Source organism: Maniola jurtina, chromosome 8, assembly GCF_905333055.1.
Source record: "Maniola jurtina chromosome 8, ilManJurt1.1, whole genome shotgun sequence".
In the NCBI taxonomy this organism is placed as follows: domain Eukaryota; kingdom Metazoa; phylum Arthropoda; class Insecta; order Lepidoptera; family Nymphalidae; genus Maniola; species Maniola jurtina.
The window spans coordinates 11,754,771-11,777,817 of NC_060036.1; the positions used below are offsets into that span (position 1 = coordinate 11,754,771).

Sequence of the window (23,047 nt, forward strand, 5' to 3'; positions counted from 1 at the left end):
ACAATATAATAATCATCTATTGATAGACTTTGTAATACTCTAGTTTTTAATACATTTTTCGCTACATTCATAATATCACTTCAGGCTGACTCATATTAGATTATTATTACATACATTGGTACCAATTCTGCTGTACTCAATCTCTAAACTAGATTGACAGGCTTAAATATAGTGCTTTCTTTCTCACTGTTCTTTGCTGAAGAGGATAGCATTAGTTTTAAATCTGTCAATTTAATTTAGAGATCGCATACAACAGAATTGGTACAATTGCCTCCTATAAATTGTCTTTTCAAAGCATCAAAAATTATAATGTTTAGTAAAGATAAGTTTGCAAATTCTAAAATAAACTCTACAATAAAAATCATTCAAATTATATTCAGCGCTACAGAAACACTTATATCACTGATGAGTTGAGGGGTGCGGTACTATTGGTAATATACCAATAAACATATACACAGACTATTTTGTTCAAAGCAGAGTATTAGCCGACCGGGTAAGACCTTGACCAGAAGAAGCGAGTTCGCCGCAAATGGTTTCGTGCGAATTCATATGCGCGTTGGCGAGGTACTGGGCGCTAATATACCGCGTCCAGAAGAATCGCGCGAATTTATAATACGCGCGTAAACCGCGTGTAACACGCCAGACTCTCGATTCGCGCGTATATCACGCTAGTCGAGATGTGCCTCGTGTGGAGAGGCATAAATTCTCGCGCGTTGAATGAGTCTTTTGGACGCACATACGTGCAAAACGATTCGAGGAGTTTCGCTCTTTCTGGACGTTAATGTGCGACCATTGCGGAAAGGATTCTCCAAACTATCTTACATATACATTGTTTCTTTCGCATCAGTTGCTATTCGGTCGCGAACTGTCATCTCATACAAAACTGAAAAGCTCAAATGAGCTCAAGGGGAACCCAGAGCCGGCTAAAGTAAAATAACATACGGAACTGTCATGTTGACAGCAAACAACGATTGTGCAATCGCCAGCGGGGTGATTCGCTAACTCAGTGATCAACACTGAATTATAGCCACCGCGCTCATTAGACATTTATTTTTAACTTGAGAGGACATTGGAGGTTTTCTACGAAAAAATATTTATTGATTAATAATAATATTACTCAGTGCAGCAGCAATAGAAAACCAACCAATGTCAAATGAGTTTGATGGCTATAATTTGTTTTGAACACAGACCCCATTGGTTTAACTTTGCTATCCCTTTCATAATGCTTTATGCTGAAAAGAATAAGCATTAGATTTCGACCGGTCTAGTTTAGAAATTCTGTGCAACAGAATTGACTGGGTTGTTTGTAGGACGATTAAAATGTCATCTTATTTTATATACACTAGCGATTGCTCGCAGCTTTACTCTCGTGGGAATTTCGAAAATTCCAGCCTTATTACTTGTCTATTATTATAAAGAACACCTCTGTGCAAAATTTCAGCAATATAGGTTGAAGAGGATGTTGACAGACTCAGTAATTCAGGATTTTTTAATACATTTGGATGACAGGTCGCGATAGTATCAACTATGAACACTGCCCGTATTAACTTTGGTCTTTGAACGATATCACTTTCACTGGTCACACACAAAACTGGCCCGACCTTTCCGCTTGGCGGTTTTATATCGCGGCGGGCCGAGCGGCAGACAAATGTATGAAGCCACACCGCTGCCATCGCTTTAGCTTCGCGTTCGCTCGAAACAGTGGGCCAGCCAGTAGTAATATGAATTAATGATGTGAAAAAAAAAGCAATTAAATGAATCGAGCTAACGATTGTCGTTTTGTTCATATTCACAAAAAACAATCGATTTAAAAAATCGACAATCAATCGTTCCATTAATTAGATTGTTTTTTTAAACTCTATCCGTTACGAATGAGCAGCGAACGGTCTGGAACGACATAATCGAATATCTAAATCATTTGCGATTGTTCTTTTGTAATCCCCATACATTTGTTTCCCGCTCGCCACACCGCTACAAGGGGGTGGGCGCACCGGCACTAGCCGACCTCACTCTTGACGTAGAACAGAAGGTAGGGCGTGGCGGCGGAGCGCATCTTGGGCTCGGCGGAGAGGAGGTCTTCGAACTCCTCGTTGGAGATGGGTTTGACTAGGTCGTCGTCGCAGGCGAGCCAGCACGCTTCCGGCCTGGTTCGAGGGACGCAGCATTCGTTTGCTGTGCAGCCTGAAAAATACGACTAATTAGTAATTACAGTACTAACTTTTATAAGCTACGCCGATGTACAGGGCCCAGTAGGAAATATTGTACATCGAACTTTAGAAGAGATAACGGTTTCGTAGAGCGTTGTTTCTGTTGTTAAGACCGACGAAACGTCACATAGGCGTGAGTGACAGGGACAATGATCTACGAAAGTTCTTTCTAAAGTTCGTTGTACAATTTCCTGCCGGACACTGTACCTGCGTAGATATCTTATTTTTGAATGGCGCGAAAATATCTCAGCCAGTGCGTCTGTCCGCTATTGATTGTTGCCTACGCGTCATGTTTTGTTCGCGCAAATTAATTATGAGCGAGATGGCACTACTCTCTGTTGTTCTTGTGTTCAAAATCTTATCGTCAAGCAATAAGGTCTGTATTTCATTGGTATACATTTTGTTGTAGCGGTGTTAGGTAGCACATTTCTGCGCGAACGGATTTTGCCGAGCGTCTTATAAAAGTGATATCGGTATGTATACTGCACACACCTGCGGGTGAAGGTCTGGGACGGTTGAAGAGTGTTCTCATGAAGCTGGAGCCGCTGTTGGTGGTGGACGCGTCGCCTCCTCCCTCTCGCTCGCACTTGGTATCCGCTTGCGAGCTGTCTCGCGCGTACGCGACGTAATGGCCGCCGGTGAGGGTCTGCCCGAGGTGCATTATTACTGCCCAGAGGATGTATCTGCAAATTGAATACGTGATAAAATAAGTAAGACACTACAAGTTTTTGTTTTACGGCTAGAATCAATCTCAACTGTAACTTATTTGAGAGTTCGTAGTTACGTATTCGTTTGATTGGCGATCGTAGCACACCAACGCGAGACTTATCTGGGAAGCTTGACTGCAAGACAAACACCTTATTTTATTATACTTATTGCCCCTCTGAGTGAGTGAGTGAGTGGTGTCCCATTATAAGGCACGGCTGTTCACCTGTGAGCGGGCGACTGGTCGGGTGCGCGCCTCGCGCAGGGCTCGCAGAAGCACGGCATGAGCAGCGGCGTGGGCGCGTGGCGGGTGATCTTCTCCATGCCGCCGCTGAAGCGCTTCAGCTGCAGCACCAGCAGGCGCGGCAGGCGCGAGTACGCTACGCTTCGCCGCGCTTCGTTGTAGCGGAGACAGCGCTCGCACCAGTACTGAAACGGACAAAGTGAGTAATGATACCTTTTGTAAAAAAAAAAAATTAGGTGCAGTTTGAGTACAGTAACTCCTTCGAAAACCGAAGAAAGCAAAAATTAAGACTAACTTGGCGAATAGGGCTTAAGTCTGCGTTGAAAACTAAAAAAATCGGGCGGGTCATCGTCGCCCATCACCTGAGCCTCCTACGTCACCGCTACTACTTCTACGTCTCCACACATCTCACCTTGTTTTGGTCGCGGAGGTATTCGCTGGAGAGACACGCGGCGCGGAAGGGCTCCTCGGGCGTGTCGTCGTCGCCCACGGGCACGCACAGCTCGCACACCGCCTGAGCCTTCTCCGTCACCGCCTCGCACTCCAGGCACATCGTCCGTACCACCATCGTGCCTACAACAAATGACAAATAATTTATTTATTCATATCCAAAACTAACTAAATATCCTTATCCGCTTCGAAGATAAGGTAATCCTCGGAGGAGGATTTATATCTCTTTCATGACTTGCCTTCAAAGTCGTCCGCAACAAAGTCCCAGCCGGGTCGAGACCGCTCGTCTTTCTCGGGGTCCGGCGAAGGCGCTCGCTCGTCCGAGGGTGAGTTGCGCTTGTCGTTGGTCTTCAGTTCTTTGCGCTTCTTCCACGACTTGCGCAGGTTCCCCAGCGTTTTGCCGCCGTCGGCGTCGAGGTTTGGTTGACGACCTATACCGTTACTGAAATTAAATGTGTGGCGGTTAGTTTGATATGTCATGTTATGAAGATTGATTATGTTTTGATTACTGATTATGAAAGGCCAATTCCTATTTTGAGCTGGTAACCTCGCACTTGCGCGTTTAGATAAATGCAGCCAGTTTACTAGTAATTGGATTGTGAATTAAATGTTTTTTCTGTGCATTGTAATTCTTGCTTTAATTTCTCTAAAAAGACAAGGCTTGATCTAATTAAAGATATTTCCCACCAGGAATCAAAACCCATACCTTAGGCAGACCAGAGGCAGGCACATTAGTTTGTATTGAATGACTAAATTGGTCACTAGATTGGTTTATTTTTTACTGCAATCCCTGTATTGAAAGAGTAAATTGGTCACTAGATTGGTTTCTTATTTACTGCAACCCCTTCCAACTCTTAACCCTGATACTCAAATATTGACCTCGAGCATTTGTATCATTGATAATGTACCTGTCTCCATTCTCCTGCAGCTGTAACCGCGAGGCGCGCGCGCTCAGCGCTCGACACGTTTCCCGTATGCTGTCCAGGATGCAAACTAGTAACTCGTGCGCATCCTGTTGACGATTGCCTGCAAAAAAATACATAGTTATTATATTTTAGCTGACATATTATCTATCTATAGTATAATATACTAATGCGAAAATGTGTTACATTTTTACTAGCCATCTGTTTTTGAGGTTAAGTGTAGAGATAGCTTGCATCCCAGAGAGATACAGTTTTTTTATTATCCTGGAATGTCAAAGAGTTTATAAAGGATTTAAAATTACCTAAATTCAAGAGGATAAAGTCATCACCCAGTGTGATATTATATGTGGAAAGTGTCTGACTGTCTGCCCGTTTGTGTGTTCTTTCAGGGCCCTCTCCACCCTTTAAGGTGCCCACGCACTTGAACTGCACTGCAGCGGAACTTCGCGTCGCGTCAGCGCCCCGCACGATATTCTCTCCAGCCGCGATGCGCGTACGTCACTGCCGCGCGGCGCGGCTGGAGAGAATATCGTGCGGGGCGCTGACGCGACGCGCAGTTCCGCTGCAGTGCAGTTCGAGTGCGTGGGCACCTTTAAACCAATTTTGACAAAATTTGATACAGACATAACTTGCATCGCGGAGACTTAATTCCTGGAAAATCACAGAGTCCACGAAATCTACGCGGACCAAGACGGCTATTATGTAATATTATATGATGAAGACGGCTATTATGTAATATTATTTATAGATAGGTTGCGCGCATTTTCTATTAAGCTTTCAACACGTGGCGACTGGCTTCGCATTAGCGGAGTTACATGCTCTAAGTGGTTCTAAGCCTACGCTTACACTCGCTCAAAGCGTGCCACAAGTACAGGAAACCTGTAAAAAATACTAATGCTTATCTATACCCGACATTTGAACATCACCGCAGGCCGATCCTCAATAGTACAATATAGAGGACTCGCGTATGTCCGCGACTTCTTCTTAAACTTATAAATTTATATAGATAGGAAAAACACAGTATGCGCATTATTTATGGACCTAAGAAAAGCTTTTGATCATGTGGATCATACCTTATTAATTAACAAGTTATATAATTATGGCATTAGGGGTAACGTTAATAATTTGATTAAATCGTACTTAAGCAACAGAGTTCAATATACCATAATAAATAAAATTGACCAAACCTGCAAATCTGAAATCGTTTATAAATCTGACCTCCGCTCTATATTGTATGGTGTACCCCAAGGGAGTGTACTTGGCCCTCTCTTATTTATAATCTATATAAATGACTTTCCACAATCAATTCATTACCCAATAACACTTTTTGCAGATGACTGTACTGTGACATTCATTAATAATGCCACACTTAATTTTGAAAATGAAATCAATAACTCACTTAGAACTATAGTTGACTGGCTAAATAAAAATAACCTTATTTTAAATTTTGATAAGACAAATGTTATGATTTTTAAAAATAGAAATAAGGAAACCATTCCCCTTAATATTACATACGACAATGAAAAAATAAAAGAAATAAATGTCTCAAAATTTCTAGGGCTTCATATAGACTATAATTTAAATTGGAAGGCACATATCGAAAGCGTTTGTGCTAGATTGAGCAAATTCTCGTACGCTCTTTATATGCTCTCTAAAGTAGTAAGCACAGATACACTCAGAACGGCATATCATGCCTGTACAAGTATTATTTGTACAGGTATTTATTGTACAACGAATGTTGCTGTATATATAGTAGCGCCGTGTTCTCTACCAGGGTAGTAATAAAAACAAAAGAAATGAACACTAAAAAAATATATATTATAATTCACTATTTAAAGTTACAATTTCTTTGGAAACAACAACACGCTACAAGAGGCTAGGGGCAACTAACCAAACTTGCTACGTCGTCGCACGGCGTAGCTCGAAAATGCCTATTTACTAGTGCCTCTACATCACACCACCCCAAATTTTTATCTTAATAAAAATTAAACAAATACAAATTTCCGCAACCTTAATTTTATTTCACAATATTCGTTCTTTATTTTTCGACAACCCTAACAATGTTTCCGATCCGCTTACCCAACAAATCATAATTTAAACACGTCACCCAGTTCAAGTGTTCCTTTGATTCGATGCATGGTACATCTCTTAACACATTATACTTGAGATGAGGTCACTAGAACTTGAGCGGGTGGCGACGGGGTCGCTGTGGCAATACCACGTTCAATTGTTGCTATTCCCACGCCATCCAGCCTTCGTTGCACTCAACGCTTCGAATGTTGGTTACATTACATTTTACATTTACACACTATCCAATAAATTATAACAATCGTCAACCACTCTAACACTCTCAATAATAAGGTTTAGTTATGACTTCTAATAAAAAATAATACATGAATAAAATAAAAAATAATATATGCGGATCGGGGCCATTTTACAATACTTATTTCGTAATGCTTATTGCTTAATTGCTAGTTGATACTCAAATTATTCTACTGATACCTAACGGGCGTTTTGCTGACTCTCCCACTCCGAGTAGTACGGATTGTATGAGTCGGCAAAACGTCATCGTCGCTAAATCTACATTTTTTCTTACATGTCGTTTCAACCAGCGTTTGTCGTGGATTTTTGATATCCAGGACAAAAGCTGGTTTCAACCTGTCAATTGAAATTAGTGCTTGTCTATTGGGTAACTGTACTAAGTATGCTTTTTCCAACCGCTTTATGACGTCATAGGGACCGTCATATGGTGGTTGTAGACACTTACGCATTACATCGTTTCTAACAAAAACTTTTTTACAGTCTTTTAAGGCAGGGTGTACAAAAATAGTCCGAGAGTCTCTGTGTGTCTCGGGTTTCGGTCTTAAATTACTAATTACCTGTTTCAACTGCTTTAGGTACTCCTCACCGTCCGTTATCTTACTATCCGATGGTTCGAAAAATTCTCCAGGGAGCCTCAGAGTTCGCCCAAAGGTTAATTCCGCGGCACTTACCCCTGTGTCACTGCGTGGTGCTGCACGTAGTCCCATCATAATGGTGTGCATTTCTTCAACCCACGATCTATTGTCCTTTAATCTCGCCATTAAGGCGGCCTTAAAACTACGATGCCATCGTTCGATCGCGCCATTACTCTGTGGATGGTACGGTGTCGTCCTAAACTTATGAACCCCTAAATATTTCATTAACTGTCTAAAGAGACTGCTTTCAAATTGCTTTCCTTGATCTGAGCTCAAATTAATAAAACACCCATGTCTAGTAATCCATCCTTCATACACGAGTTTGGCTACTGTCTTCGCACAAATATCTTTAATTGGAAATGCTTCCGGCCAACCCGTTTCTCTATCTATCATTGTAAGACAATACCTGTAGCCTTCCTCTGAAATAGTGAATGGACCTGTAATGTCAATGTGTAAATGACACATTCTATCTACTTTTGCAAATTGCCCTAAAGGTGACATAGTGTGTCTGTGAACCTTTGCTTTTTGACACTCTATGCACGACCTAGCCCAAATAGCTATATCTTTATTCATCCCAGGCCAAAAATAATTATTAGTTACCATTTTCCTTGTTGTTCTAATGCCTGGATGGCTTAGGTTATGTATTGTTTCGTATGCGATACGCCTAAACTGTTTTGGTAAGTAAGGCCTAGCCTTATCGCCTCGCAAGTTACAAACAATGGGCTTATTTACACTCGGCAAGTCAATTTTTATTAGTCTCGTGTTACCGTTTTTTGTTCCTAGCAATTCTGTGAGCTCTTTGTCGTTCGCTTGCGCAATAGCCACTTCTGTGAAGTCAAGTACAGACGGGCACGAAATTGTTTCAACGCGCGATAACGCGTCCGCAGGCGCGTTCTCTTCGCCTTTTGTATAGCGTATATCCGTCGTGAACTCACTAATAAATAATAACTGACGGGTCCTTCGCGGCGTTTCTTTACTACTACTTAGCTTTTTAAACGCAAACGTCAACGGCTTATGATCTGTATACAAAACGAGATCTCTACCTTCGAACATGTTCCTAAAATATTGCACTGACAAATAAAGCGAAAGTAACTCCCTGTCGTAGGTACTGTACTTTTGTTGCGTGTCAGTCAATTTTTTCGAAAAATAACCTAACGGAACCCACTCGTTATTTACTCTTTGTTGTAATGTGCCTCCAACGCAAGTATTTGACGCGTCTGCCATTATAGCAAGCACTTGACCTGTTATCGGATACGCTAACAAAGCAGCGTTCTGTAAATTCAACTTGCATTGTTCGAAAGCTTGAACAGCACTTTCTGTCCACACTATACTACTTTTGTCACGTTTCTTTGCTCCGTGAAGATACTTATTTAATTCAGCTTGATATTCGGCTGCCTGACGCAAATGACTTCTATAGAAATTTACCATGCCTAGAAATCTACGAAGTTCCTCTACCGTTTTCGGTCTGGGAAAGTCTACAATGGCTTGGACCTTGCTTGGCAACGGTCTTAAGCCACTGGCTGAGACCTCATGACCCAGAAACTCAACTTTATCCTGCAAAAACGCGCACTTCGCTAAATTAATAGTTAGTCCAACTTGTTGTAATCTTTCAAAAACGGCCTCTAAATGTTTTTCGTGAAGCGAACTATTTTCGCTAGCTATTATTAAATCATCTAAGTATGAAAAAACAAATTCTGCTTTATAATTCGCACAATCCGGGTTATTTTGTTGAAAATTTGCCTCTAAATCCTGTAAGACATAATTATTCATGAAACGTTGAAACGTTTGTGCTGCGTTTCTTAAACCGAAAGACATACATGGCCATTCAAACAAACCAAAAGGTGTAATGATAGCTGTTTTCTCCACGTCATCCTCTGCTATCGGAATAAAGTGATACGCTCGGTTAATATCAATCCTGCTAAATACTTTCTTATCGGCTAAAATAAACGTAAAATCCTTTATGTGAGGAATTGGGTATCTATCAGGCTTCGTAATTGCATTCAGCGCTCTATAGTCTCCACACGGCCTTATATTACCATCTTTTTTAGGTACAACGTGTAGAGGACTCGCCCACGCACTCTTTGACGGGCGGCAAATACCCATTTCCTGCATAAGGCGAAATTCCTCTCTTACCTTTTTAAATCGGTCCGGCGGCAGCGGCCTTGGGCGCGCATGCACCGGAGGTCCTGAAGTCTCGATGTGGTGTCTTACGCTGTGACGTGGTGGTTCTTTGAACGTCGCTGGCATTGTCAATTCTGGGAACCTACTTAGGAGAGAATAACATGGATGCGATTCGGCTATAGTAAAAATAGATGAATGCTCCGAGTTTACTATAGTGGAAATTACATACATGTTAGTCTCCTGATCTAACAATCGTCTGTTTCTTAAGTCTACTAACAAATTATACTTAGCTAAAAAATCCGCTCCTAAAATGGGTTGTTTAACGTCGGCTATTACAAAAGTCCACTTAAACGCACGACGCAATCTTAAATTTAACACTAGAGTCTTTGTTCCGAAAGTCTGTATTTCACTACCATTCGCGGCATAAAGTTTGTATTTATTATTCATTGCACTGTCACACACTGATTTATAACTTTTAGGCAACACTGAAATGTTCGCACCTGTGTCTATTAAATAACGTATGCCATTGTCTTTATCCGTAATACATAAACGGTGGTTCCCTAATTCGACGCAGGTACCCACCGGTTCCACCTGCATCTTTACTAGTTTTCCTGCTTCGTATTCCAGGTGCACGGCTGTTCGCAGCGATTAGCTCTCTGCCTGTATCTAAAATGATGCACGCAGAGCCAGTCCGGGCTATCCGGGGTACGTCTGGACCTGTTGTCGTCTCGTCCTCTGGAACGCGAACGACCACGGAACCTTCCGCGACCTCGCCTGCCTCGCCAACTGTCTCTGGACCTGTCCAGCTGGTCCAACCTTGCATGTATCCTGGCTATTTCAGCTGCCATCGACGAATTTCCGGGTACCGCCTCCTTTGCTGCCACTTCTGCTACTGGTTGGGACTTCATAGTTTCCATTACTTTGTCAGCAATCACGGCTAGTCTATCTAGATCTTTGGCTTCTGTCGCAGCCAGAACGCCTCGTGCTGCTGCTGGTAGCAGATTCTGCCATAATACGCTTAGGGTCTCATTACTCATTTTACCCCTGGCCAGATCCTGCATCTTTCGGAGGAGGTGGCTGGGTTTCTGATCACTCAGTTCCATCTCCCCGATGAGCTTCTGTATTTGGCGGTTCTCTGACTCTTCATATATGTTCAGCAACCTTTCTTTAAGTACCTCGTACTTACGCACCTCCGGAGGATTGATCAGGATGTCCGTCACCTGTTGAATGACATCCTTACCCAGCTTGGATACCACTATATTGTACTTGGATGCGTCTCCTTGTTTTTGTGGTGCCAGTATTGCTTCCAGCTGGATAAACCAGACCCTAGGTTGGTCGGTCCAAAACTCCGGGATCTTCGACATGAGAGATATCGACGCTAGATACGTGTCTTCATCCTTCACTACTGTCGTAGGTTGCGCCATTTTTAAAGTTTTTTAGTTTTTCACTTCCTTACACGTGTTAATTTGAGTTGCCCTAGCTTACGTTACTTTACTTTATTTTTAACCCCCGACCCAAAAAGAGGGGTGTTATAAGTTTGACGTGTGTATCTGTGTATCTGTGTATCTGTGTATCTGTGTATCTGTCTGTGGCCTCGTAGCGCCTAAACGAATGAACCGATTTTAATTTAGTTTTTTTTGTTTGAAAGGTGGCTTGATCGAGAGTGTTCTTAGCTATAATCCAAGAAAATCGGTTCAGCCGTTTGGAAGTTATCAGCTCTTTTCTGGTTTTCTTATTACTTTTATCCCAGGACCACCAGAGGTTACATATTTTCTGACACAGGAAATATGTACGATTGAGTAGTGTTAGTAAGTACTAAGAAAGCATGCCTAGCCTACGTGCTAGCTTGCTTAGACGGCCAATTTTCAGTTATCTGATAATCAAGGTACATAAAACCATTACTTACCTCACGTAAATTCTCCAAACTGTTTTTTACGTATATTTTAGGCAACATCCTTAAAAATATGTCGCCAATACTCCCAGACACTTCCCGCGTCGGCCGTATTGCTTTGCAGACGCTTTAAAGCTCCCAACATAAGTAATTACTTAACTGCACGTAAATTCTGATGCTCCATTTTTATATATGTCCACCAGACAACTATTTTAAAACCTTTTACAAGAAGACAGACCGATCCAGAGGGCCAATCATCCCCTTAATTCAATTTTAATGCCTCTGTGGGTTTGAGCGCGAGGGCATCATTATCTACGCGCATGAGACTGAGTAAGACATATATTAGGATATATATTGACTTCTCTCTCACTCTCTTATAGTTTACTTATGTCAATTAATTATTAATATTTAAAAAAATCAGCTAAAAATTAAAAAAAAATGGAGAATTTACGTGAGGTAAGTAATGTTTTTATGTACCTAGATTACCTGATACCTGAAAATTGGCCGTCTAAGCTAGCAGGTCCGTAGGCATGCGTTCTTTGTACATACTAACACTACTCAATCGTCCACATTTCGTTCGTCAGAAAATACGTGACGGCTGGTGGCCCTGGGATCTTTCATTATTGTAACAGAGGTTCATAATATTATGTCAATTGGCAAATGTCAAGCCGTCAAGATGGACGTTGCCTAGATACATAATTATTTATTTGAAAATAATGTTTTGGAAAACTCCGATACTTTGGATCGTAGGCGCGGAGTTTCTAATTTATAAAATATTATAATCACAGTTAAAGCGAGAAAACATCAATTCAATTATAATATCCAACAGTCAACCAAAGGCCACGAACAATCAACCCAAACCCAAACCATAGTCAAACAATTTTTAGGGTTCAGTAGGTATCTGTAGAAAAAAAAGATGTAGTCGCGTAGGTGTGCATGGCACCATTAAATATCGTAGGAGGCGATGACCCTCCGCGCGGCTGAGGTTCCCGCATCGTAGTCGCTTTGTCGCGCAGGTTTGGATGATGCATTAGGCGCACCTTCTTTATATTTTATCTGCTTGAACTCAGCTTATTTACTTTGACAAAATACGTTTAAAATTCATCATCATCAGGATCAACCCATCGCCGGCTCACTACTGAGCACAAGTCTCCTCTCAGAATGAGAAGCTACCACACTGGCCAAGCACGTATTAGCACACCTCGCGCACCTTTGAGGGAGCATTATGGCCAACTCTTAAGCATGCAGGTTTCCTGACGGTGTTTTCCTTCACCACTTCATTGTCTGTCTGTGTGTCATCTTTCAAGAGAATCAAAACTTATAAATTGGGTACTTCCCGTTTACGTAGAATCATGAAAGGCAGGTAGCAATATCTTATAGCCCAAGCACTCTACTCCTGTGGCCCAAGTAAAGTGAAATCCGACAACTGAATTGTCATTACATAAAAAAAAACTTGTACGGAACTCTTCATGTGTGAGGCAGACTCGCACTTGACCGGTTTTTGAAAGTTATGTCAAATAAAATTTTGACATGCAATAACAAACAAAATGAAATACAAGCCACTTTATTCTTTATTTCATCGGATGAAAGTCGATTTCAATTTAATCGTAGGTATATCTTGAAAAGCGAACTATTATACGACTACGTAAAATGGGTACATTTTTAAAGCAACGACATGTTAGAAACAGATATTTCGTTTTGGTCGTGTTAAACTATGTGAGTCATTCAGATAATTCTTGATTTAGTGATGTTCGGTCAAAAATATTTCATGGAACGTATAATTAACATAACATTGATGTTACTTTTGAAGAGATATTAGCTGCCTTATTGGATTTATATTATTATAGAAATTGGGTTTTAGAATGGCACAAATAAACGGTAATTTATGAATAAAAGTTTAAAAAGCGTGAAATAAAAATTAAATTAAAAATTTAAAAAACCCCCGACACATAAACCTCTAAAAAGTAAAAAAATAATAGGTAAGTATGTATGGGCCCTTTAAGAATAGTATAAATAGTAAAGTTTTTATCCAAGCGTTCGTTGCGTCGGGGGACCGCTAAAGTTAACAAAAACTATTCTTCCTACAACAGATGACTTTCATAGTTTACGATAGGTAGCGGTCCCCTGGCGCAACGAACGCTTGGATAAAAACTTTACTATTTATACTATTCTTAAAGGGCCCATACATACTTACCTATTATTTTTTTACTTTTTAGAGGTTTATGTGTCGGGGGTTTTTTAAATTTTTAATTTAATTTTTATAATTAAGAAAATTAACACGCGCTACCCTGGTAGTTCAAAGTCCGAGTCACCAATGTACAAGTATTATTTGTACAGGTATTTATTGTACAACGAATGTTGCTGTATATATAGTAGCGCCGTGTTCTCTACCAGGGTAGTAATAAAAACAAAAGAAATGAACACTAAAAAAATATATATTATAATTCACTATTTAAAGTTACAATTTCTTTGGAAACAACAACACGCTACAAGAGGCTAGGGGCAACTAACCAAACTTGCTACGTCGTCGCACGGCGTAGCTCGAAAATGCCTATTTACTAGTGCCTCTACAATGCCTATGTAGCGTCCACTTTAAGATACGGGCTTATGTTCTGGGGCAATGCAACGGGTCATGATGCAGTTTTTAAAGCCCAAAAAAGATGTGTACGAGCAATGTTCAATTTAAAACAAACTGATAGTTGTAAACCATATTTCAAACAATATAAAATATTGACATTTCCTTCGATGTATATATTAGAGTCAATTTTGTTTGCTAGGAAGAATCTTAACTTGTATAAAAAATTAGTAAGTAAAAGGCACAAAAATAAACTGGGTTTGCCGGTGTCAAACACTGCACATTTTAGTAACAGTGTATTTGTAATGACGTGCATTCTATACAACAAGCTGCCTGAAACAATTTTAAATATTAATAATTACCAAAAATTTAAAAGGACCTTACAAGAATACTTAGTAGACAAGGCGTACTACACCATTCAAGAATACGCCAATAGATATAAAGCATAATAAGTGTTACGTTTCTCATTATTTTTATTTTTCTCTCCTTTGTTACAATAATAATTTCCAATTTCCATTTATTGTCATTCATGTTATCAATATAATTATGAAATATGTTGCCTATTGCACACCACTATAATGGTAAATACACTGTAACCTTAAACTTTTGTACCACCTATTGTAAAACGTGTATTTGCAATAAATTAATTTTTTTTTTACTCTCATTTATTTATTTTTCCCATTTTATCCTATTTTTAAACAACACATAATAAAATAACAAAAACAACAGAAAAAATAACAGAAACACAGAAAAAATAACAGAAACAACAGAAAAAATAACAGAAACACAGAAAAAATAACAGAAACAACAGAAAAAATAACAGAAACACAGAAAAAATAACAGAAACATAGAAAAAAACAGAAACACAGAAAAAATAACAGAAACAACAAAAAATAAAATAACATCAACAACAAAATCAATAAATAACAGAAACAAAAGAGAAATAAAATAACATAAACGACAAAAAACTAAAGTAACGGAAAAAAAAAACATTGAATAAAAATATTATTAATTATGATTATGATTATGATTATGAAACTACACAAATTTCAACCCTTATTTCACCTTCTTACGGGTTGAATTTTCAAAATCCTTTCTTAGCAGATGTCTACGTCATAATAGCATAGTATGCCAAATTTTAGCCCAATCCGTCCAGTAGTTTGAGCTGTGATAGATTAGAGTTTAGACGGTCAGTCACCTTTTCTTTTTATATATTTAGATACGTGTGTTTAAGTAGACGATTATCGCGTTAGGGCGTCCGCGTCATACACCGCGCAATAATAGACTCAGACTTGCTCGTCACGAGTAACGTATTATATTTTATATGTATTTTTATGCTCGTGTGACCGAAACCCAAGTAGCGTTCTTAAGTTTTTCATTTTCTAGTATTTATAATAGCGAGGAAACACGCAGGCGGGTCACCTGATGGTAAGTGATTACCGCTGAACATTTGCAGCACCAGAGGTACCACCGAAGCGTTGCCGGCCTTTCAGGAATTTATTGGTCCGCTCCTTGAATAATTTTACCTTCAAATGTGGCGTTAACTTCTCTCAGAGCTGCCAGGAAGGCGTCCGCAGCGTAAGGCTCTGGCGTGGCGTCGGCCGCGCCGCTGTGGAGGCATTTGCTCTCTGCAGCGCGCAGGCTCAAGTATGTTTCGTGGAGTTTCTCAGTTGCTATCTGTAACAATTAGTATAGACCGATCGAAACTGGATTTTGGCCGAAATAGAATTTCGGCCTGTGTTCTGGCTTAGGCCGAATTTTTTTAAACATGTTAAAATTTGATACTGGGAAACTAGGGAATTTTTCAAGCAACCTAAATCAAGACAGTGTGGCTGGTATTCTGTTGTACATACATTTTGAACTAAATTGACAGGTCTAAATCGAATGCTTTCCTTTTACCCAAGAGAGTATTTACACGACTGCCCAAAGAAAGGAGTGTTATGTTTTACATAAATGTATATGTGAGTTTTTATTACACCATAACTTCTAAATGCCAGGACAAAAGATATGTGTGGTATCGTTAGAATGCTTACGTCATCCCGAGTTAGACTGGCTATAAATTAAAAATTAAATTGAATTCAAAATTCAAAATATTTTTATTCAATTAGACTTTTACAAGTTCTTTTGAATCGTCAAAAGCATCTACTAGACTACAGGCCCATGTTCAAAAATGGATGGGTCATATGAACCACCAGGTGACGTATACAGGACGATATAAGAGCATAAAATAATAAGATTCAGCACTATGCCGTCACTTGTAAGCTGTCCAACAGAGTGCTGGTGAGAATTCAAAAGTGCAGGTAGAGTGAGTTCATTTTGGTCATATATTTTTGTACGGCATTTTTACCATCGATAGATCCATGAAAAATAATAAGAAAGCGCGCAGTGCCGTAAAAAAATGGTGCGCCACAAAGTCGGTAAATTTTTTGATTTTCTGACAATTTCCGGGGTAAATTTGGTCATTTAATTCTGTACGGCACTTGTTTCATACTGTTTCAATACAGCCTCTAATCCATTATTCCGCAACGCCGTACAAAAATCATGCGACAAGGGGAAAAAATTGAGGGTAGTAACCCCCTCTCTTTCCGTGGTCCGGGGGATGATTTGAAACAACATAAAATTAATTTATTTTGAAAGTGTTTTATGCATAGATAATATTTTTTTACATGCCGTACATTTTCGTTGGTCCAAAGGTTTGTAGGGGATGTGGATATTATATACACACCCGTTCACTTCAGTTAGACGGCATAGTGATTTTATCATATTATCAATTGTTCTCTTCAAAAATATGTTAATGCCGTACAGTATCAGATGGCCATAAAGTACTACACCCTTAAAATGGTAGCGTCATTTTCATCAGCCTAAAAGATATGGTCTGCATTAAAATGTACGGCATAATTTTTTCCTAATTTATTTATCTTAATACTATTTAAAACAAGGGAAAAGCGTAGAAAATTGCTATATTTTATTAATCTATGAATATTTAAACTTTTGCAATAATTTGAAAAATTTCAGTTTTTGTATTTCTCTATAATTTTTTTTAGAACAGTTTTTTTTGAACGGCAATACTATACAACAATAGTATTTTACACTAGCATGTTAAAAAAAAGTTGCCGTACAGAGTCAAATGATTTTACAGCTTTAAAAATCAAGTATACCATGAAATTAAGATAATTATTGATACACATTCAAATGAACACTAATTTTTTGACGGCATTATTTTTAATAGTACTTTTGAGTGCTAGATAATGTTTTGGAATCAAAGCCGTACTTTTTTAAATTACCCTCCGGACCACGGAAAGAGAGGGGGTTGCTACCCTCAATTTTTTCCCCTTGTCGCATGATTTTTGTACGGCGTTGCGGAATAATGGATTAGAGGCTGTATTGAAACAGTATGAAACTAGTGCCGTACAGAATTAAATGACCAAATTTACCCCGGAAAAGGTCAGAAAATCAAACAATTTACTGACTTTGTGGCGCACCATTTTTTTACGGCACTGCGCGCTTTCTTATTATTTTTCATGGATCTATCGATGGTAAAAATGCCGTACAAAAATATATGACCAAAATGAACTCACTCTACCTGCACTTTTGAATTCTCACCAGCACTCTGTTGGACAGCTTACAAGTGACGGCATAGTGCTGAATCTTATTATTTTATGCTCTTATATCGTCCTGTATACGTCACCTGGTGGTTCATATGACCCATCCATTTTTGAACATGGGCCTGTAGTCTATACCACTGGTTCAGAATGCCTTTCCTATCGAGAAGAACCAGCAAGAAACTCGGCGGTTGCTTTTAATATGGCGGGGCAGTCGTGTTTTTTAATTTTGAAGTGTTTTCTTTCGCGTTGAGCGATTTTTGGTAGGGGCCAATGGCTATGGCTTACGGCCTACGCTGTGCCTAAGACCTAAGTCCTTTATTGCACTTACTAATTCTGCTAATACTAATCTCCTCAATTTTCACTTTTTCCGAGGATTAAATCTAAAAAATAAATTGTGATTCACAACATGCTATCTGTTGATTATATTAAAAATCAAACGACATCCATCAAGATTTATCTGACTATGATGCTGTTTTAGATATTGATATTCGTCAACACTTGAGATTACTTTGTACAGTTCTTTTCAATACAATTGTTCGCAAGGTGTCTCTTGTTTCACCGCTATAATAGACTTTACCGCACATGGGTGGCAAAAATATTAAAGCACAGTTATTCTACAAATTTTGGTCTACAAAGCTATGGAGTAGTTAGAATTTATGATCGCACTACTGCAGTAATATTTCAAAGGCCGCCAAGTTAAACACCAATAATTGCAGTTTTATTATCTGCATATTTCGAAAGTATATGAATTTCACTAAACACTTTTTTTTTAAATTTTACAGCTAGTTTAAATCAGGTATTCCAATTCAGAAATATAGTATTCCAGGATTAGAATGGACAAGATAATTCTAGTCATTTATTGCATTGCTTACAGAATTCAGTAAGAAGCTAGTACTGAAATAAAACGTGGATAATATTGCATTAGCGATTGGATTGCTGAACAAGAATGTTGTAGAATTATGTAACCAGAACTACCTATTTCTCCCCCAGCTCTGAGAAACAGGCCGTTCTAGGTTATTATGGTTATTTTAGTTATTTGATTAGTCATACAGAATGTTAAGAATGCAAATATGTATCTACTAATACCTCGGTTGAATCCCTTCAGATGAGTAGGCCTTGACCTTGACATTTTTCCATCGTATATATGTATCATTAATTTATTAAAATAGTAACATTAAAAAAGAGTATTTTTTTACAATATTATGCTAATGTTTAATTAAAATTTGCTTAAAGAATCTTTGGAGAGTTCTTGAAATTAATATGTTAATAGTATGGTTATAATTACAATTTCAAGCGGACACATTATTATTATTAGTATGGACACAAACCAGGCAAGTGCGAGTTGAACTCGCGTGGAGAGGGTTCTGTATAATGAATATGTAAGTTTGTACGCATGTTGTAAGATTTGACGTGTTATTGTAAGACCATAGACTCCACATGGAGTTTTCTTTAATCTATAAGTAAAGAACTATTATAAACTATTTATTTTAAATTATTAAAAAAACATTTGAGACCCTCACAAGTCTTTTCATTTGATACATCACACTGTATGGTTTGCAAAACTTTCTTTAAATCAGTAATCTTCTATTTTGCCAGAAACATGTAACAATGGCTCATGTAATAAGGGCTCCGATTTTTCATTGGGACGTACGGAATCCTAAAAACTTAAAAGTAAGAATATTCGCGACACAAAACAAGTATGTATATAGAATTTAAAAATATAAAGTGGGCTCTACACTCGCGGCGCGAATGTAGAGCCGGCTTAACAGGAGTAAATGACATCTCGTTATGTAATGGAAGTGACATCAAATGATGGATGAGATTTTAGTGTGAGATATTACACCTCACTAACATTAATAGAATGAGCATCGAAATATTTTCGCATTTAAGTAAAATAGACTGTAACTATCTTGTTTTAAAGCTTAAGTTCATTCACACATCTACAACAAGCACTCCAGGCGCAACAGACGGAAACGTTTAAGTGCGGAAACCAGCCCAGAGAGAAGAAAGCCAGGCGGAAACCTTGTGAAACCAAAATCGGTGATACTGAAGTTTTTACTATAAAACTAGGGTTAACACGTAACAAGACATTAACGTCAGAGTAAAAATATGGACTTAAGGTCCATTTTACTCTGACGTTAGTATTTCGATACTCAAATTCTACGAATGTTAGTGAGATGTAAACTCTCATACCAAGCACTCAAAACTGTGCATGATTCAAAAATATACTTTTACAGTCAAAACTATGGAGCCACATATTTAGTCAAGCCTCAACTGAACCAATTCATTATAATTTTGCCAGATTCGATCAAATCAGGTAGTTAGGTCAGATTGGTCATGTTCATACTCAAATAGTCCAAAAGTGGACTCCTTAGCTCCTCCCTCAGAGCTCTTCAGCCTGATGCTGCCCAGCTCCTGCTCCAGCCTGCTGAGATCGGTGTTTACCTGTATCTTGCTCTTGGCCGCGCTGGTGTCTGTCTGTCCCAGCGCCAGCAGGTCCTTGCTGCTCCACGACCTGGTGCCGGAGGACGCCAGACCGGCCGCACTGCGTCCCAACGAGGAACTCTTCAGCCTGATGCTGCCCAGCTTCTGTTCCACCCTGCTGAGATCTGACACCAAGTGGTGCAGGTTATGGACGAATTGGGGTGCATATCTGAAAGAAAATTTATTTTCAATACATTTGACCATTACATACTATAATACTACCAAACTACAACTATACTCTATCTGCGGAAAAAAGTTACTATCTGTTATGTAAATCCATACATATGTTAGAGACAAAAATATCATGTTCTCGCTCAATTTCAACTGCCCTAAAAGCTTTCATGCTGCATAGGTTTGATCATTGTTGAAGGAATTTCTGGAATTGGACCAAAATGACTCAAGGTCTCTTTAATTAAAGTGGAAATTTTGGATGGTAACAAACAAAACACTGCTCAACCAGACCTCACATTATTTCTATTTTCATAAATACAGTATAATAGGTATCAGATGTTTCCACGAATTGATTTTCTGATGACCTAATTACACAAAGCCACAAGGTACGACTTTAAAATCATGGTGAATAATTGCAAATTTGGATGTTAAGTAGCATGAGTACATAATGTAGATATCATAAAGTTTGTGGTATCATTTCAAATCAGATAAGAGATTCATCATCATTTTTATCATTTAAATTTATGTTTATACTAGCTGATGCCCGCAGCTTCGCCCGCGTGGATTGGTCAGATCCCCTGCAGCATCAGGATTGAGGAGTTGGACTCCAAATTTTTTATGAAACAATGTCGCAAAGTTCCTCTATCGATTAAAAAAGAAATGACGCAAATCGGTTCAGAAATCTCGGAGATTTCGGTGTACATAGGTAGAAAAACACAACTCCCTTTTTGAAAGTCGGTTAAAAAAGTAGCCTATGTTACTCCCTGGTCAATTCTCTACTTGTCTGTGAAAATCCCGTCAAAATCGGTTCAGCCGTTCCAAAGATTAGCCTTTTCAAACAGACAGACAGACAGACAGACAGACAGACAGACAGACAGACAGACAGACAGACAGACAGACAGACAAAAATTTTAAAAACGTGTGATTCAGTTATAGTATCGTTCAAATAACCATATGACCTTAATATGCGGTAGTTATTTCGAAATTACAGACAGACACTCCAATTTTATTTATTAGTATAGATGAATAACAACTTTTGTCTTTTATAATCACAGGTGTAATCCATATTCATACTAACATAATAAATGGTCTACTTTTCATAGCCCATATGGTTAACAAATTTAGATTTTTGGTACAAGAGATATTTGCATCCCAAAGTCGGACATACCCCTGGTTTCTTTTAATCCCAGAAAAACACAGTCTCTATGGTGTTTTTATAAACTTAAATCGACACGGATGAAGTCACAGGTACTATAGTTAGCTCTCTTGTACACAATCTCTAACTAAATTGTCAGGTAACGGTGAGGAAATATTTGTGATGAACAACTTTTAGTTTTGGAAGTGTTTTGATTTTTTTAAGATGAGAAGTATATTAATATTATAAGAGTTAAGCACTAACCTTAAAGTATAAAGCACACTGTTCAAAAAGCAAGTATTCCCGAGGTTGGAGAGAGTGGCAATAGGAGCCTTCCACTGTGTAGTCCCTCCATACTGGTTGTCTGACGCATGGTGGCCATTCAACATGGCAGAGTTTCCTAGCGGCAACTCAACTACCAGCCGAGACTCTGTCGATGATTCTGTATAGAAATAAAATATTCTAGAGACAGCATTGATGAATCTTCAACAAAATTTGCTACTAAAACATGACTATCAGTAAAGAAAATTTGTATCTTGGATTTATTTTTTGAGTTTTTGGCGAGAATACAGTATAACTCGAAGGGTTAAAGTTGCGTATGCCTAGCGGTTAACTTTTCACAGCTCACCTGCTGACTTTAAACTTTTGGGAGAGATAGCATGTATCCTAGGGATGGGCATAATATATTATATTCCCATAAATCAGTTATCCCGCAGGGTTCCAAAAAAAAACCTATAAATACTAAATCTACTGATGAAATCAAAAACCTCCAAAACCAGCCACAGGTATTACCAGCTCTTTATTTTAGTATCTAAATATTGACTATAGATATGAATAAATAAGTCATTTTTTGATGACAAATAACCTTACCTGGAGGCTTAGCCACGTCTGTCAGAGGTTTTAATTTCTTAGCGGCTTGCAATGTATTATGATATGTGCCTATTAAAGGCCTTTTCGCTGGTTTATTTTCTTTATTGTCGTTAGATTCTGGGCGAGTGCAGTTTTTTAAACTCGCAGATTTATTCTCCTTGCTCAATTTAGCTGCATTATTTCTATTGAGTGACAGCGAAAATTTAGTTTTCTCTACACCTCTTTTAGTTTCTGATAATAAATTAACTGGCATCTTCAGTATACCTGTAAAGATACCGGATAATAAAAACACGAAAGTTCGAGTTGCATCGCCACACAGCAGACGGTCAAGGATATCCGTGAAAATACGGCAAATAACTTGATGAACAGCATACTTACGCTAAAATTTATATTACACACATTGACTTACATTATTTGTAATAAGGCAATGTATTTCCATAAATAAAAAACTGCTACAACAAATAGAAAATAAGAAAATATAGCCGCGAAGAACTCCAGCCGTAGCAAGCAGCCATATTGAACCATAGACAAATATTTTAATCATAGAGAATCCAGCACAGAGTACCTAGATTATAAAGAAGTGTCAAACAAACGTCAAGTTGTCTATGGACATACCATTAATTTAAGGCTTCACTAAACGTTCCGGTTTTGGCTGTGACCGTATTAATCCACCAACGTTGGCCTTCTTTGGACCAAGTTTGGCCCAATG

General features: G+C 38.8%; 1 protein-coding gene across 2 annotated transcripts; it reads right to left on the reverse strand.

Annotated features, from left to right (window-relative positions):
* Window positions 1–53: 53 nt before the first annotated feature.
* On the reverse strand, window positions 54–22,860 carry LOC123867441 (ubiquitin carboxyl-terminal hydrolase 1). 2 transcript variants are annotated; one of them, XM_045909480.1, is made up of 11 exons: window positions 22,748–22,860; window positions 22,339–22,602; window positions 21,733–21,910; window positions 20,124–20,331; window positions 15,600–15,750; window positions 4,515–4,632; window positions 3,846–4,048; window positions 3,569–3,729; window positions 3,139–3,341; window positions 2,700–2,890; window positions 54–2,181 (listed from the first exon to the last, which is right to left on the reverse strand). In XM_045909480.1, exons 2-11 carry the CDS (start codon window positions 22,589–22,591, stop codon window positions 1,997–1,999), a joined length of 1,851 nt encoding a protein of 616 aa, XP_045765436.1. In that variant the 5' UTR covers window positions 22,592–22,602; window positions 22,748–22,860; the 3' UTR covers window positions 54–1,996. The 2 variants fall into 2 exon arrangements, with proteins under 2 accessions (XP_045765436.1, XP_045765435.1); XM_045909479.1 differs by having other exon boundaries at window positions 22,717–22,852.
* Between the last annotated feature and the right edge of the window lie 187 nt (window positions 22,861–23,047).